This window comes from Amblyraja radiata, chromosome 22, assembly GCF_010909765.2.
Source record: "Amblyraja radiata isolate CabotCenter1 chromosome 22, sAmbRad1.1.pri, whole genome shotgun sequence".
Lineage (NCBI taxonomy): Eukaryota > Metazoa > Chordata > Chondrichthyes > Rajiformes > Rajidae > Amblyraja > Amblyraja radiata.
In genome coordinates this window covers 8510884-8526895 of record NC_045977.1, presented here as the reverse complement: position 1 = coordinate 8526895, position 16012 = coordinate 8510884, and the positions used below count along the sequence as shown (strand labels likewise).

Genomic DNA, 16012 nt, shown 5'->3' with positions numbered 1-16012 from the left:
TTCTGGGATAACAGCAGTTCAGGCAGCATCTGTGGAGGAAATGGATAGGAGACAGTTTGGGTTGGGACCCTTCAGTCTGAATTTTAAAGTTTTGGCCTCATTCTATTTAGTTCCAACAATTAGAACAGCAACCTCCATTTTAAGAATCAATGTAAAAATCTTATAATACGGCATCCTTGAAGCTTTGGTGCTCGACACTGATTTTTCGGACAATTGGAAGTTTTCCTCCTCTTTGTTCCCTAACACATTTTTAATATATGTTAAAGTCCACAGATGCTGCCTGATCTGCTGAGTTACTCCAACACTTTGTGTTTTGCTCAAGCTTCCAGCATTTGCAGTTCCTAGCTTCTCCAGTTGTCTACAGATTAGTTGCTACAGTAGACAATTAATGCAGGGTGGAGAGAAATTAAGTGTGAAAAGAGGTCTAAAACTTTTCATTGTAACAATACAAAAATTATATATACTGTATGCAAGAAATCAATCTTTCTGTGAATGGAATCCAATCTTTTAGAATATTGTGCATTTGTACCAGTGCTTTTGCTTCTTCTTAGAACTCTTCTTGCATGATATTGTATTCACAATGAACGTGTATTGATTTCCTTTATCATGTGTTGTATCACAGGATGCTGTAAATGTTCTCTTCTCAAACGCAACAAAATACCACCATTCATCAACAGAATAACCTAATTGGAACGTATCTTATAAAAATATTTCATGTTTAATGGAATTCTTAATTACATTAATGAGTGTAAAAAACAAGTATACAGCACAATAACACACCATGAGTTTTCAGCTTTGAACACGACCAAATATAAATTAAGATATAACTTAAATGGCTGCGTATCTACAAGTTTGCCAGCTATGTAAACAATGAGAAATTTATGAAACACTCTTTGTTTTATACAACACAGATCTTTGCTAGTTTGGAAAAATTATCGGTAACAAAAACAGGATATCCCGCCATTATCTGCAGTGCGATTAGTAATAACACTTTTGAGAGTAACCTTTAAAAGACATTAAAAGACTTACTGCTTCAGTAAATGGGGCAGAATCTCAGAAGTTTATATTGAAATCACACTGTTCTGCTTATAAAATCACATCTGTAAGGCCTGTATTTTATATTTATTGTATTAAAGCTTGTATTTTATATTTATTTCCAGAAAGTTGCTTACGTGGCATGATCCCCTGGTCCACCAGCTGTTCTCGTGTCCGTCTCTGCTGTAGCCTTAATTGAAGTACTGCCAGGGAAAGGAAGAACAGAAATACAAAATCAATAAAAGTAAACAGACTAGTGCCGAGACTTAAATAACATATCACTAGCAAGGTGCATGGAATAGATAACTGGAATTCTGGATCAGTTTCTCTGATCACTGTTAAGAGTGTTTATTCACAAGGGATTAAATAATAGGATAAACCTGCCAAACAAGAGTGGTTGCTTTCAAATAATTAGCAAAATTGTTGAGTTGATTAAAGTAAGTAATTTTTATTTGTATAGCACTTTTAAATCAAATCACGTTGAAGCCAAAGTGCTTTACAGAAAAGAAATCAGATTACCATACATCCATATAAAAGAAAAAAAGAAAAAAGACACAACAGAGGAAACCAGAGAAAACCCACGCAGGTCACGGGGAGAACGTACAAACTCCGTACAGACAGACAGCACCCATAGTCAGGATTGAACCCGGGTCTCTGGCGCTGTAAGGCAACAACTCTACTGCTGCACCACCGTGCGGCCCTATATATAATTTCACATTATTTATTTATAGGCCATTAATTTTCAAGTTACTACTTTGCAAGTCAGCTGTAAGTTTTTGGAGACACAAGAAACTGCAGATGTTGGAATATTGTGCAAAAAACAAGGTGCATGGGTCAGACAGCATCTGTGGAGGGAATGGACAGATCACATTTCAGGCTGGGACCGTTCTTCCAACTCTTTTACAGTCTGAAGAGGGGTCCCGAACCAAATCAGTGTCTATCCATTCTCTTCACAGATGCTGCTTGGTCTGCTGAGTTTCTCCGTCAGTTTATTCAGTGCATTTTGTAGTGGGTATGCACTGCAATCATGGTGCCATACCAGTGGAGAAAATCAATAGGGCATCAACCCAGCGGGCTGCGTTGTCCTGGATGATGATCTCATCCAAGCAAGCCATCTTATTTCTGACCGAAGATAGGCACAAAGTGCTGGAGTGACTCAACGGGTCAGGCAGCATCTCTGGAGAAGAAAGATGGATAATGTTTCGGGTCGGGTCCCTTCTTCAGAGGGAATTGGAGGTAAGAAATGGCCAGAACCAAGCAGGGCCGCAACAGATGACCATGGAATGGTGGAGCCCATTATGGCCCATATTTGGCTGGGAAAGAGGTGATAATGAAGGGATACACACATTATTTCTAACCGTTGGCTTGTAGTTGATGGCAAAACGTTGTGGTGTGAAACTAGGTGTATTAGTCACCACAGTGACGCATAGGCCACAACTCAAACACCTCTGGTATAAATATGGTGTAATAATATTCTGCAGATATTTAGTTTCCAATAAACACATTTAAGGATGAAACTTGATGTGCTTCTGTTAGTATAGCTCAAAATGTAATTACAGGTGCACAACCTTTTATCCGAAGATCCAAATAACGAAAACCTCCGAATAGCGGACATTTTTTCGGTCCTTGAAGAAAGGTCCTTGAAAACGTTCACCGAGGGCGGCCCGCAGAGGTGACAGCGGAACCTCCGGTCGGTCCTCGAAGAAAGGGGAACTAAATCCCCATTCATAAAAGAGAAGGTGAGGGTATATTGCGCGGGATGGTTAATAATTGACAATATGCTGCTGCCTGCCCACTGAGTTAAAAAGTTCCCACGGTAGATACACACAGTGTATCGTGAGTCTTGCGTGGGAACTTTTTAACTCAGCGGGCAGGCAGCAGCAGATTGTCGCTCCCTTCAGTTTCACCCCACCTACACCCCTCTGCTTCCCGGCCATGTGTGTGACCCCTACCCTCCCCTCTCCAGCTCCCCGCCCATTGCACCGGCGCGGGGGCTTTGCACTGTCTTCACGTCAGCGATACCAGCAGGTCAGTGCCAGTCACCGGAGACGTCAGGACCAACGGGACACCGACCCCCAGGCCCACTGCAAGCACGGAGATCCCAGAGACCCACAGCCCGCAGCAGCCCAGCCCCGTTCCAACTCCAGAGGAAAACTGCAAACTGGCCGGAGACATCAGGACCACCAGAAGCCGTTCCCCGAGCTGCGCCCCCTCATCGGGACACCGGCCCCCAGGCCCACTGCAAGCACGGAGATCCCAGAGACCCACAGCCAACAGCAGCCCAGCCCAGCCCCGCTCCAACTACAGAGGAACCTGGGTTGCGGATGACGGGGCGCAGCTCGGGGCGTCGTAGGGGCCCATCGGGGAGCGGGTTCCTGTTGGTCCTGACGTCTCCGGCCACCTGCCATCCTCCGGGAACTGTACCGCCCTTGCAGGAGAGTGGGGTTGTTTGCAGTTGCAGAGGGAGGGGGCAAGGGCGGTACAGTTCCCAGTCTCAGCTCCAGTCCAGGGGGGTGGCCGGAGACGTCAGGACCAACGGGACACCAACCCCCAGGCCCACTGCAAGCACGGAGATCCCAGAGACCCACAGCCAGCAGCAACTCCAGCCCAGCCCCGCTCCAACTCCAGAGGAACACGTAGGGGCAGAAGCTGATGGTGTGCAAGGTACGTCTTGTTCTTGGGGTGGCGGATGAGGGGGCGCAGCTCGGGCTGTGGGCAAACTGCCACTTGTCGCCGTAGCGGCCCATCGGGGAGCGGATTCCTCTGGAGTTGGAGGGGGAGGGGGGTATTGTGCTGTTTGATCGCCCCCTGCTATCCCAGGGACAGGGAGACACAGTGGCTTTTTAGACTGGTGGGCAATCACTTCCAAAGTTCTGCCCACACAGTCAGTACACCTCTCCTACACTGCATTTCATACAAACATTTATTCTGCAAGAAAAAACGACATTGAAGACTCAAACTCGCGACCGAGTAACTGCCGGGATCAAGGCGCAAACTCGCGACCTTGCGGATATGAGCCGAGCACTCTACCACTGAGCCAGCCATTAAAATCTACGCTAAAAAATTTCCATTCCGAAGGCCAACAAATTCTGAATTACGAAAAGTGTCTGGTCCCAAGGCTTTCGGATAAAAGGTTGTGCACCTGTACCACCAAAATCTTAATTTGTTCACCCATCTGCAAGCAACTACACTTTCAATAATTGTAAATAATTTTTAAAATACTATGCATTAAAGAATCATAAACTCGACCTAGAGTAAAATAATTAGTAAATTAATTAATGGATTTTTATAAATTGTCCTGTCGTGTCCTGGCTTTGAAGAAGAAATCTTTAATTATAAGAGCTTATTCAAAAGTCTGCAATCAGGCACACCTCAGAGAAACCCAGTGGAAATCATTTCTGGAGATATGTCTAGTTTTGTGTGTAATTACACCATCCAGCACAATGCTTTTAGATCATATCATGCAGACCTACGGAAAGAAAAAACTAACATTTGTAAAGGATGCAAGGGTACAACTTGAAACTCCTTGGAAAAGCCACAATATGGTGTAAACCTTTGACCACTGATATGATAAGAGGTACTGCAAAAGAATGCAACAAAATATTTGATACTTTGTTCAAAACTCGAGTTACCGAACAGCTTTAAAACTGATAAAAAGCAGAATCACAAGCTATCCGATTGAAGTTTACAACATCATGAAATCACTAGATTTCTAGCAGAAAATCAATTGGAATTTTATCCTGTAATTCTTTTTTCTTCTCTGCACTATGGAGTTCCACCTCCAGCATTCTCACCTCTCCCTGATTTCATTTTCCACTGAATTAAACAGGAATTTAACATTTAGGGGGCACATAATAGGAGGCCAAACCAGCACCAGCTATTCTGCTTTCTTGCTGATGTTAAATTTTACCTCATTGATTAGGGGGTACATTCCACCATTAAAAGGTAAAACAAAAACTACAATGAAAAACAAGTACAGGTTGTCCCCAGGTTTTGGCAGTGTTCCGTTCTTGAGAACCATTGTAACCAGAACAATTTGCATGCTGGAAATGCGGCTGTTAATCGAGTTCCCACACAGTAGAAGATGTCTCCAGCCCTGCAGCAGTCGGCAAATCCTTCCAGTCTGTCTCCCAAACACTTGTTCATATGCTCAGGCCACACATAAGTTGGGCATTTGTGAATTGGGTAAGTCCTGTACTTTACACCCAGAGTGAAAAGAAACGGCAACATACGAGCTTCCATGTCCTAATATTGCTGAGCTCTATAAGCAAGGTGCAGAAAAGGCAAAGGCAGTAATAAACCCACATAGAGTTACTGCTACACCAATTTACAACATTTAATGTTGCTAATCCAAACGTTGGAGATGGATCATGAAGTTACTCACTGTCAAGTATTTATGTCCTCAGTTTACGGGCATTTTCCTATTTAAAGAAAATTGAATGGGCAGACTTGCATGACAATCTTTGGTAAAAAATAAGTCCAACAGTTGTCAACAAGACTGGTGATTAAGATAGTGTCCAACTGCAAATCCATGTAATCCTGTGAAATAACTCAGCCCACACATATTCAATATTACAAAAACAGGAGTTAGATATACTGTGGCAAATACCTCAATTCTGTACACGTATTTCAGTGAAATATGTTTCAAAATTATTAAAAAGCACAATGCTTCAAATAATAAAAGACACAAAGTATTGGAGTAGCATCTCTGAAAAACAAGGGATCCTTCTCCAATCTTCAGAAGGATTCCAAACCGAAACGTTGCCTATCCATGTTCTTCAGAGATGCTGCATGACCCGCTGACTTACTCCAGCACTGTGCATCTTTTTTGGTAAATTAGCATCTGCAATTCCTCGTGCCTAAAATGCTTCAGATGATAGAAATCTGAAAAATATAGCAAAAAATGCATGATATATTCAGTTTGTTTGGCGGCTTCTGTGGCTGGAGGCATGGTAGCAGAGAACAATGAGAGAAAGGAAACACAGACAAAGACGGAGAGCCAGATTCGAAAAGTGATGAAAGATCATGATTAAAGTTTATTGTCTTGAAACATTAACTATGACCTACTGTATATTTGTTAACATTTTAAAGACATATTTCACAGGCCCGCACTGTTAAAATCAAGATTGATACATTTGCAAACCAGGTTATAAATTCATGTGATAGGAGCAGAATTAGGCCATTTGGCCCATCAAGTCTACTCTGCCATTCAATCATGGCTGATCTATCTTTTCCTCTTAACCCCATTCTTCTGTCTTCTCCCCATAACCCGTCAGGTACTTTGAGCCAAAACTGAAATTTTTATTTTAAAGAAAACATATGTTTTTGCCGTCCATCACGGCTTTAGCAATTCCAAAGCACTTTGCATTCAATTAAATACTTTGAGTAAAAAATAAATCACTCTTTTTAAACACTGTTTTTATTTATATTACAGCACAGAAATCAGAATGTAAAAATCACACAGTATGCTGACATTTACTCAACATAATACAAATATGTCATGCTGGAAAGAGTGCAGAGAAGATTTACGAGTATGGTGCCAGAACTTAAGGGGCTGAGCTATCGGGAGAGGTTGAGCAGGCTAGCTCTTTATTGCTGAGAAAAGGCTGAGAAGTGATCTTACAGAGATGCATAATCACGCGAAGAATAGATAAGGTGAATGCACATTCTTTTACACAATGTAGGGGCTTCCAAAACCAGAGGACACAAATTTAAGATGAGAAGGGCAAACCATGGAGCAACTTTTCACGCGGAGGATGGTGGATACATGGAACGAGCTGCCAGTCAAGCTGGTTGAGGCAGGTGTTATAACAGCATTTAACAGATATTTGGACAGATACATGGATAGGAAAGGTTCAGAAGGATATGTGCCAAACATGGGTACAAGGGACTAGCTTGGTTAGCATGGACGAGTTAGGCCGACGGACCTGTTTCCATACTGTTTGACTCCAATAGTGCAGCTCCTCCAGTAGGTCTTCCCTGGTTAGAAATATTGTAATTTTCTATTACGGTATTATCAAATGATCAAATACAGTATACAAGTATTCTACGATTTCCAAAGTGGATTATGATCTGGGACAATGTTTCATTAGACAAAAAAAAACGGCAAATTGAAAAAACATTTTTGATGCATTCCAGAGCCCCAAATTGTCAGAGGCAGAGTTGTGAGTGGAATTTGGATAATTTTGTTGTTGGTGTGTCTAAGAGTGTTTTGGAGTTTCTTGACAGTGAAGATAAAGGTTCTGCTACTGACAACCTGGTTTGAAAAGAAATCCTTCACAAGAGATTGTGGGCCAAATGCAGGCAAATGGGACTAGCCAAGTACGTCAACTTGGTCGCATGGACAAGTGGGTCGGCTTGTTTCTGCACTGTTTAGCTCTATGACTCAGTCAGGATTATTGCTGAATATTTAGTTTGAGAGGGGAATTCACAACTTACTTTTTGCATTTGTTCTCGGACGTTTCCTCCCATAAAGTGTCGAGTTACCCACAATGTTCCATTTGTTATGATGTTTACCTTGTAAAACAAGACTACATCAAATAATGTTATTAGCCCAAAGGCTCTGGTGACCACCGAACAATTCCTGGTGATTCCACTGGGTCATTGGATAACTTTTATTTTTCTGATTTCCCTCAGTATGCCTCCATTTGTCACTTTACTATCATGTCAGTCTCTTGCTGTCTACTGAAAATTTGACAACTTGATTTTGTTCTTTACGTATAAATGTTCTTGATGTTTTTCTGTTTCTGATAAAGAGTAATAAGCCTGCAACATTAGTTCTACTTCAATCTACTGAAGCTATTTCTGACTGCTGAGTGCTTCTAGAGATTTCAGTTTTTGTCTAAAATGTATGCAATTTTAAACAAAAAGACTACATTTAAATGAAAGGAGGTACCTAAGAAAATTGATGGAAGCAGTGCGAACCTCAGGAGTATTGATGTACAGAGTGATCTTAGTTCATTACTCCCTGGAAATTGTGACACAGGTGGATAAGGTAGTGAAGAAGGCATTCGGCATGCTTGCCTGCATAGGCTGAGGCACTGAATATAAGAGTCGGGTTATCACATTGCAGCTGCATAAAACGTTAGGTAGGCCATGCTTGGAGTATTGTGTATAGTTTTGATTGCCACAGGGAGGATGGGGTAGCATTAGAAAGATTGCAGAAGAGATTTACCAGGACGTTGACCAGAATGGAGGGCTTTAGTTAAAGAGGGATTGGATAAGATTTATTCTCAATGGAATGTAGGAGGCTGAGGGGAGACCCAGCAGCTGTTTATAAAATTATAAGGGGCATAGATTATAACAGTCAGAGTCTTTCTCCATGGGTGGGGGTGGGGTCTCAAACTGAAGGGCATAGTTTTCACGTGAAGGGGAAGACATTTAAAGGAGACCTGACAGACTTTTTTTTAATATAGAAAGTGCTGCTTGCACTGAATAATCCACCAGAGATAGTGATAGAGACAGATACAACCATGTGAGGAATGGGGACTGACATAGATATTTTCATAAAATGCCATTGAAAGAAAGCATATATAATTTCATGAATAACACCATCCTCCAAAGTCCATTCACGCATCCCTCTCATCCAGCCCTCTGACAACATTGGCACCAAGCCTCTTTACCATCTCTTTCCCACATTTGCTGCAGAATTTTGCTGCTTGGGAATCTCACACAAAATCGACTAACATTCCCTTTGCACAACAATACAGTTTAATGACTTTGCTGGAACTGAAGAATTTTTTTTTTTTTTTTTTTTTTTTTTTTTTTTTTTTTTTTTATTAGAAGTACGGTAAATTACAATAACACACAACACATATATCTTAATACATTTTTTGTACCGCTTCATTTTTTTTTTTTTTAAAGCTTTAAGAAAAAGATAGAAGCAAGGAAAGTAAAGAAGGTGCGCAAGAGTTGTGAAGTGCAGAAGAGTGTTGGGAAAAGAAAGCCCCTTAGAAAAGAAGTTAGAGAAGGAAGTAAAGTAAGAAAGTAGACCCTAGAAAAGAAAGAAAAAGAAAGTAAGGACAATCGCTCTATTATAACATTAAACTCCGCAGAAAGACTACCAACCAAGTCTGTTTTTGTTGTTTTATCTCCCAATGCCAGGTCCTGATACCATTTATTTATTTATTTATTTATTTAAAATTACTATTGCACCTCATGCTTGTAATAGGTCCATAAACGTAGACCACGTCTTTTGGAATTGGTTTGCTTTATCTGCTAAGAGGAATCTCATCTCTTCCAGATGTAATGTTTCAAACATATTTGATATCCACATTTTTATTGTTGGTGTGGGCGCATTTTTCCAGAATTTAAGTATGAGCTTTTTTCCCATTATTAGCCCGTAATTGAGTAAATTCTTCTGATACACGTTTAATTCAGGGATATCTTCCGATATCCCAAAAATGATCCATTCTGGTTTTGGTACCAGTTTTATTTTAATTAATTTTGAAAAAATATCAAATATTCCATGCCAGAATTTTTGGATTTTTGTACAAAAAATAAAAGAATGCGCTATGGTAGCTTCTTGACACAGACATTTATCACAGATTGGTGAAACATTGGGAAAGATTTTATTTAATTTAGTTTTTGAATAGTATAGTCTATGTAATGTTTTGAATTGGATAAGCGTATGTCGTACATTGATCGAGCATTTATGCACCTGTAGTAAATGTTTATCCCAGCTCTCTTTTGAAATTTTTATAGCTAATTCTTGTTCCCAGTCTCTTCTAATTCCATCTGTTGTGGGTATTTCTATGTTTAAAATGATATTATATAAGTACGATATTAAGTTAGCTGATTCCGCCTTTGTCTTCATTGCTTCATCCAGTAAGTCGGAAGGCATATTATGATAGTCTTTTGTGTATTTTTTCAAATAATCACAAATTTGAAGATATTTAAAATATTGGTTATTTTTCAAATTATATTTCAGTTGTAGTTGTTGAAATGATAGTAATTTTCCCACTTCATACAGATCTTCGAGCGTTTTGATTCCCATTCTTTCCCAATGTATAAATGATTTGTCTATGATTGATGGTTTAAACGATGGGTTATTGGCTATTGGTATTGAGAGAGATAGGTTTCTTAATTTTAGATTCTGTTTTATTTGTTTCCATGTTCTAATTGTGCTATGTATAATTGGGTTTTTATTATAATTTTTATTATTCAGATTTATTGGTGAGAGGATAATCGCTCCTATATTACTCGGGGAGCAATCCCCTTTTTCCATTACAATCCAGTCCGCCTGCTGGGCAGAATTGTCCAGCAGGTGAATCATATTTTTAATATTTACTGCCCAATTATAATACATAAAGTTAGGGAGCGCTAGACCCCCCCACTCTTTTCGTTTATTAAGGTGTGTTCTTTGTATTCTATGGGGTTTATAATCCCATATGAAATTTGTAATGTCTGAGTCCAATTTTTTGAAAAACTTTTTTGGGAGATATATAGGTATTGATTGAAATAGGTATAGAATTTGTGGTAAGAAAATCATTTTTATAGCGTTTATTCTGCCTATTAAGGACATCGGAAGTGTTTTCCAGAATTTAATCAAATTATTTAATTTCTTAAGTAGGGGATTATAATTGGCTTTAAACATATCCTGGTAATTTCTAGTAATTTCAATTCCCAAATATTTGAATTTTTCTGTAGCTATTTTAAAGGGGAATTTCCTGAGATGTGTTGAGTCTTTTGGTTTTATCGACATAATTTCACTTTTGTTCCAATTTATTCTATATCCTGAAAAGGATCCAAAGTCCTCAATTAAATTTAATATATTCGGTATACTAATTTGTGGTTTTGTGATGTACAGTAGTACATCATCGGCATATAGGGATATTTTGTTATTTGAATATTTTGTATTATAACCGTAAATATCCAGGTGTGTTCTTATTTTTTCAGCAAGGGGTTCAATTACCAAAGCAAATAACAGCGGAGATAATGAACAACCTTGTCTATTGCCCCTTGATAGTTCAAATTTCGAGGATAATATATTATTAGTTAGTATTCTAGCCGTAGGTTTGTTATATAATAGTTTTATCCATGCAATGAAGTTCTCTCCCAATTGGAATTTTTGCAATACTTTAATCATATAATCCCATTCTACTTGATCAAACGCTTTTTCTGCATCCAGTGAGATGATAGCTAACTCTTGGTCGTGAGATTTATGTGAGTGCATTATGTTAAGCAAACGTCTCAAGTTATTGAATGAATGTCTCTTAGGTATAAATCCTGTTTGATCCTCATTTATTAATCTACTAACATACCTGCTTAGTCTACTGGCTAGTGTTTTCGCTATTATTTTTTGATCCGTATTTAACAAAGCAATAGCTCTATATGAACCTGGTTCTTCTATATTTTTATCTTTTTTAAGTATTAATATGATCGTTGATTCTGCTAGTGTTTCAGGTAAGCTTTGCTCCTCAAAAGCATATGTATACATTTTCTGTAATCGTGGAGTAACTATGTCATAAAAAGATTTATAAAATTCATTACTGAATCCATCTGGTCCTGGTGTTTTTCCATTCTTTAGTGTTTTTATTGTGTCTTCTATCTCCTTAGAAGTAATTTGTGCTCCCAGTTCCTCTTGTTCCCTCAGTTCTAATTGTGGTAGGTTACAGTTATCTAGAAATTCTGAAATTTTATTATTGTCTATTAACGTTTTAGATGTGTATAGATTCTGGTAAAATTGAGCAAATCTTTTATTGATATCCTTGGGTAATGTTAATAATTCCCCTCTATCTGATTTAATCTTTAATATTGCATTCTCTTTTTCCCGTTTTTTCAGTTGGCGTGCTAAAAGTTTGTGGGGTTTATCCCCGAATTCGAAGTGTTCTTGTTTTGTAATTTGAAATAATGTTATAACTTTCTCTGACAGTAATTTATTTAGCTTGAATTTCAATAATAGGATTTTATTATGTTTATCCATAGTTGGATCTTTAGCATTATCTGTATCTAATTGTTTTATTTGTTCTTCTAAATGTCTTTGTTCATTCTTATTCTTTTTATTTTGATAAGCTTGAAATGAAATAATGACTCCTCTAATAAATGCTTTGAAGGATTCCCATAATAGCGTGGGGGATATATCTGGTGTATCATTTATCTCAAAAAATAGGTCCATCTGTTTTTTTAGATATATACTCCCTTGTGGGTCTTTTAAAATTTGCGAGTTAAACCTCCAGAACGATTTATTCATAGACATTCCTTCTAGTTTTAAAACAAAAGTTAGCGGGGAGTGGTCTGAGATCGCATTAGTGTGGTATTTAGGGTTCATAGTGTGCGGAATTAATTTTGTATCCACAAGAAAATAGTCTATCCGTGAGTATGTTTTATGCACCGTTGAATAAAACGAATAATCCCTTCCCGTCGGGTTTGCAATCCTCCACACATCTACTATATTTGTGTTTTCCATATATGTATGTAAAAGTTCACTGGTTTTAGATTTCCTATTACCTTTTTGTTTTTGCATCGATTTATCTAGATAAGGGTCTAAAACACAGTTAAAGTCTCCTCCAATTATGACATTTTGATAAGTACATTCTGCAATTATATTCAGAATTTTATTAAAAAATTGAGGATTATCAAAATTGGGCGCGGAACTGAAGAATTTTTAACCATGTATAAACACCCTAGGGTTTCGGCCCGAAACATTACCTATTTCCTTCACTCCATAGATGCTGCCTCACCCGCTGAGTTTCTCCAGCATTTTTGTCTACACCGCCATTAATGTTTAGTTTTAGTTTAGAGGTACAGCATGGAAACAGGCATTTCGACCCACTGTCCATGCCGACCATCACTAGTTCTATGTTATCCCAATTTCACATCACTCTTTACACACCGGGGCCAATTTACAAACGCCAATTAACCTATAAACATAAATGTAAATTTTCTTTGTTAATTTATCAAGAATTCAAATGAACTAGTCAAACATTTGTTGCCTTTAACAAATCACACTAGCTCTCTTCAATTGTTAATTGAATCAGTTGTGACTCTGTTGGCACATTTACGACGGAATCAGAATGTTTGGGTTCAGGAGTCAAGAGTATTTTATGGTCATGATGTCCCAAAACGGAACAATGAAATTCTTACATGCAGCAGCACAACAGATAGATAAAGATAGCACTTTGTAAACACCACAATAAACAACAAGAAAATGTTTAGCATATACTAGACCAAGTGGGACCCGTTGGGTCCCTGTTACATGAGAGGCCTGGTTCCCCAACGCAATATTCCACACTCACCCATAGCCCTCACGGGAGGGCTGGTCCCCCAACGCAACTAGTTTCCCAACGCAATATTCCACCCGTTCCCCCAATGCAAGCTGTTCCCCGAACGCAATATTCCAGCACTCACCCATAGCCCCCAACTGCGCAGGGGCGGCTCATTTCCCATTATCCACCCTCCCTCAATAATCTTTTTTTTAAATCCTTGCTGCCAGGAATATAAAAAAGGGATTGTAGCTTTTGTAGCAAAAAATTGTAGCTTGCAATTGCACTTGCTGGGGCTGGCAGGACTCAGTGTCCTGGGATAGCAACATTGTAGCGAGCAGGGCTACAATCCCATTGTGACATCATAACTGTAAATGCCAGTGCAGAGGGAAGACATTTTTTCTCAAATTGGGGTTTTGTAAATTTTAAAATGTGAATAACTTGTGAAATATAACATCAATCTGAATGAAACTTGATACAAACCACCACATGACAATTGTGAGTAAGGAACCTGGTAGGTTCCTATACCTTCTTTCTGATTACAGGAGTGGAATAAGAGCATGGCCAGGGAAGTGTGGGCCTCCGATGATGCCGGCTGCCCTTTTGAGGCAGTGACTCCTGTAGATCTCTTCAAAGATGGGGAGTTCACTACCTCTGTTGGACTGGGCAGTGTTCGCCATTTTCTACAATCTTCTTCGTTCCTGGGCATTTGAGTTGCCGAACCAGGCCGTAATGCGACCAGTCAATGTACCTATAGAATTACAAGAGTGTATTTGTTGCAAAATCGAATCCTCTCAATCTTCCAAGGAAGTAGGGATTCCATTCAAGTTCCACTATAAGATACTCAATACAACACTGAGCAGATGCTGCATTGCCATATTTACTGTTGAAATGAACTACTACAAGTTCTCTTTGGTAAAGATGGTCCAGAACCATGGTCACATTTTAAGAATAAGGGGTAGGCCATTTGGGAATGAGATGAGGAGTTGTGAATCTGTGAAATTATCTGCCACAGAAGGCAGTAGAGGCCAATTCACTGGATGCATTCAAGGGAGAGTTAGATATAGCTCTTAGGGCCAACGGAATCAAGGAATATGGGGAGAAAGCAGGAACAGGGTACTGATTCTGGATGATCAGCCATAATCATATTGAATGGTGGTGCTGGCTCAAAGGGCCGAATGGCCTACTCCTGCACACATTTTCTATGTTTCTACGTTTTTTAAGATATATACAATTTTGATGATTCAACCAATATTTACTTTTTATCTCACTGTTATATTAAGGGGACCTGCTAGTTTAAAGGTCCCTGCCACTCCATTGCAAGAATGACTATATGTGTCTTTTTACAATATTGCACACAGAATGTGACAAATGGGGTCAATTTTAAAATTCCTTCAAAAAAGTTGACAAGCACTTTATTGGGTTCATCACTAACATAGTATCAACAACAAATATAAGAAAAGATAGCATATTGTTGACAAGTTTTTGAAAATGGCATCAGAATACACAAATACATGTTGTGCAACGGTTGTTGTGTGGTGTCCATCAGTGACCTGGTTGGCACAGTAAGTGCACGTATTTCTTATTCCTTTCTGTGTTTATGAATACCACATGGAACAATAAAATTGCAAACACCGTTTCCACATCATTCACCTGATCATTTAGTAGAATACTGCATCCATCTGAGTAGACACCGCAACACGCGTTACACAAACGTTCTTTGACACTAAAAGGTTTGTGTCCCAGAAAACGAACGTTAGATTATTAGCGAGTACCAAGCATTTTTACCACTGTGATCTAAACGGTACATTACCTTATGGATTTGAGCTATCGATGGCCAATGATTCATCAGATTGTTTGATTTGGGCTGATTTTTTTGGTAAGTATAATGTCTCCGTAACGGTCGTTACCATATAACCATATAACAATTACAGCACGGAAACAGGCCATCTCGGCCCTTCAAGTCCGTGCCGAACACTTATTTTCCCCTAGTCCCATCTACCTACACTCAGACCATAACCTTCCATTCCTTTCCTGTCCATATACCTATCCAATTTATTTTTAAATGATAAAATCGAACCTGCCTCCATCACTTCCACTGGAAGCTCATTCCACACAGCTACCACTCTCTGAGTAAAGAAGTTCCCCCTCATGTTACCCCTAAACTTCTGTCCCTTAATTCTCAAGTCATGTCCTCTTGTTTGAATCTTCCCTACTCTCAATGGGAAAAGCTTATCCACGTCAACTCTATCAATCCCTCTCATCATTTTAAAGACCTCTATCAAGTCCTCCCTTAACCTTCTGCGCTCCAAAGAATAAAGACCTATAGAATAAAGTTACGGAGCTTCCCGAAGTTGACACGAAGGAAAGAAGTTAGCGACTTGGTCCGTACAACAGGTAAACAAGGGACAGTGTGTTGCCAAGTTGAAGGCTGGCTCAGTTTCTTAGTTTTGATGACCAATTTTTATCCCCTAATTTTTTTTAATTGATTTTAAGAAGTCAGAAAATATATCGTAAACGGTCGTTGCATTTTTGACACCATGATGTTTTTGAAATATTAAATTGGAGAATAAGAAAAAATAATTAACTCACCCAAAGATCGCTACTACCATAGGATGTGGGTGTTTGAAAAGCATTAGAAGTTTGAAGCCTCCGTGGTTTAACTTATGGACACACCGACCGCGATAACGGTGGCTGTGACTATGGACACCAAGCACAATGACCGTTACGGGATCTTTACTGTACCTTTACGTTACTGTATTTTTCTCCTGGTA

The 16012-nt window shown here is 39.1% G+C and overlaps 1 protein-coding gene across 4 annotated transcripts in view; it reads right to left on the bottom strand.

Moving 5' to 3' along the window:
- The window catches only part of mrtfb (myocardin related transcription factor B), a 182682-nt gene that overhangs the window by 56740 nt on the left and 109930 nt on the right, over window positions 1-16012 (bottom strand). For all 4 annotated transcript variants that reach the window (XM_033040313.1, XM_033040312.1, XM_033040314.1 and 1 more), the window contains one exon: window positions 1173-1238. In XM_033040313.1, the coding sequence (XP_032896204.1) occupies window positions 1173-1238 (66 nt within the window). The remainder of the gene's footprint in view (window positions 1-1172; window positions 1239-16012) is intronic.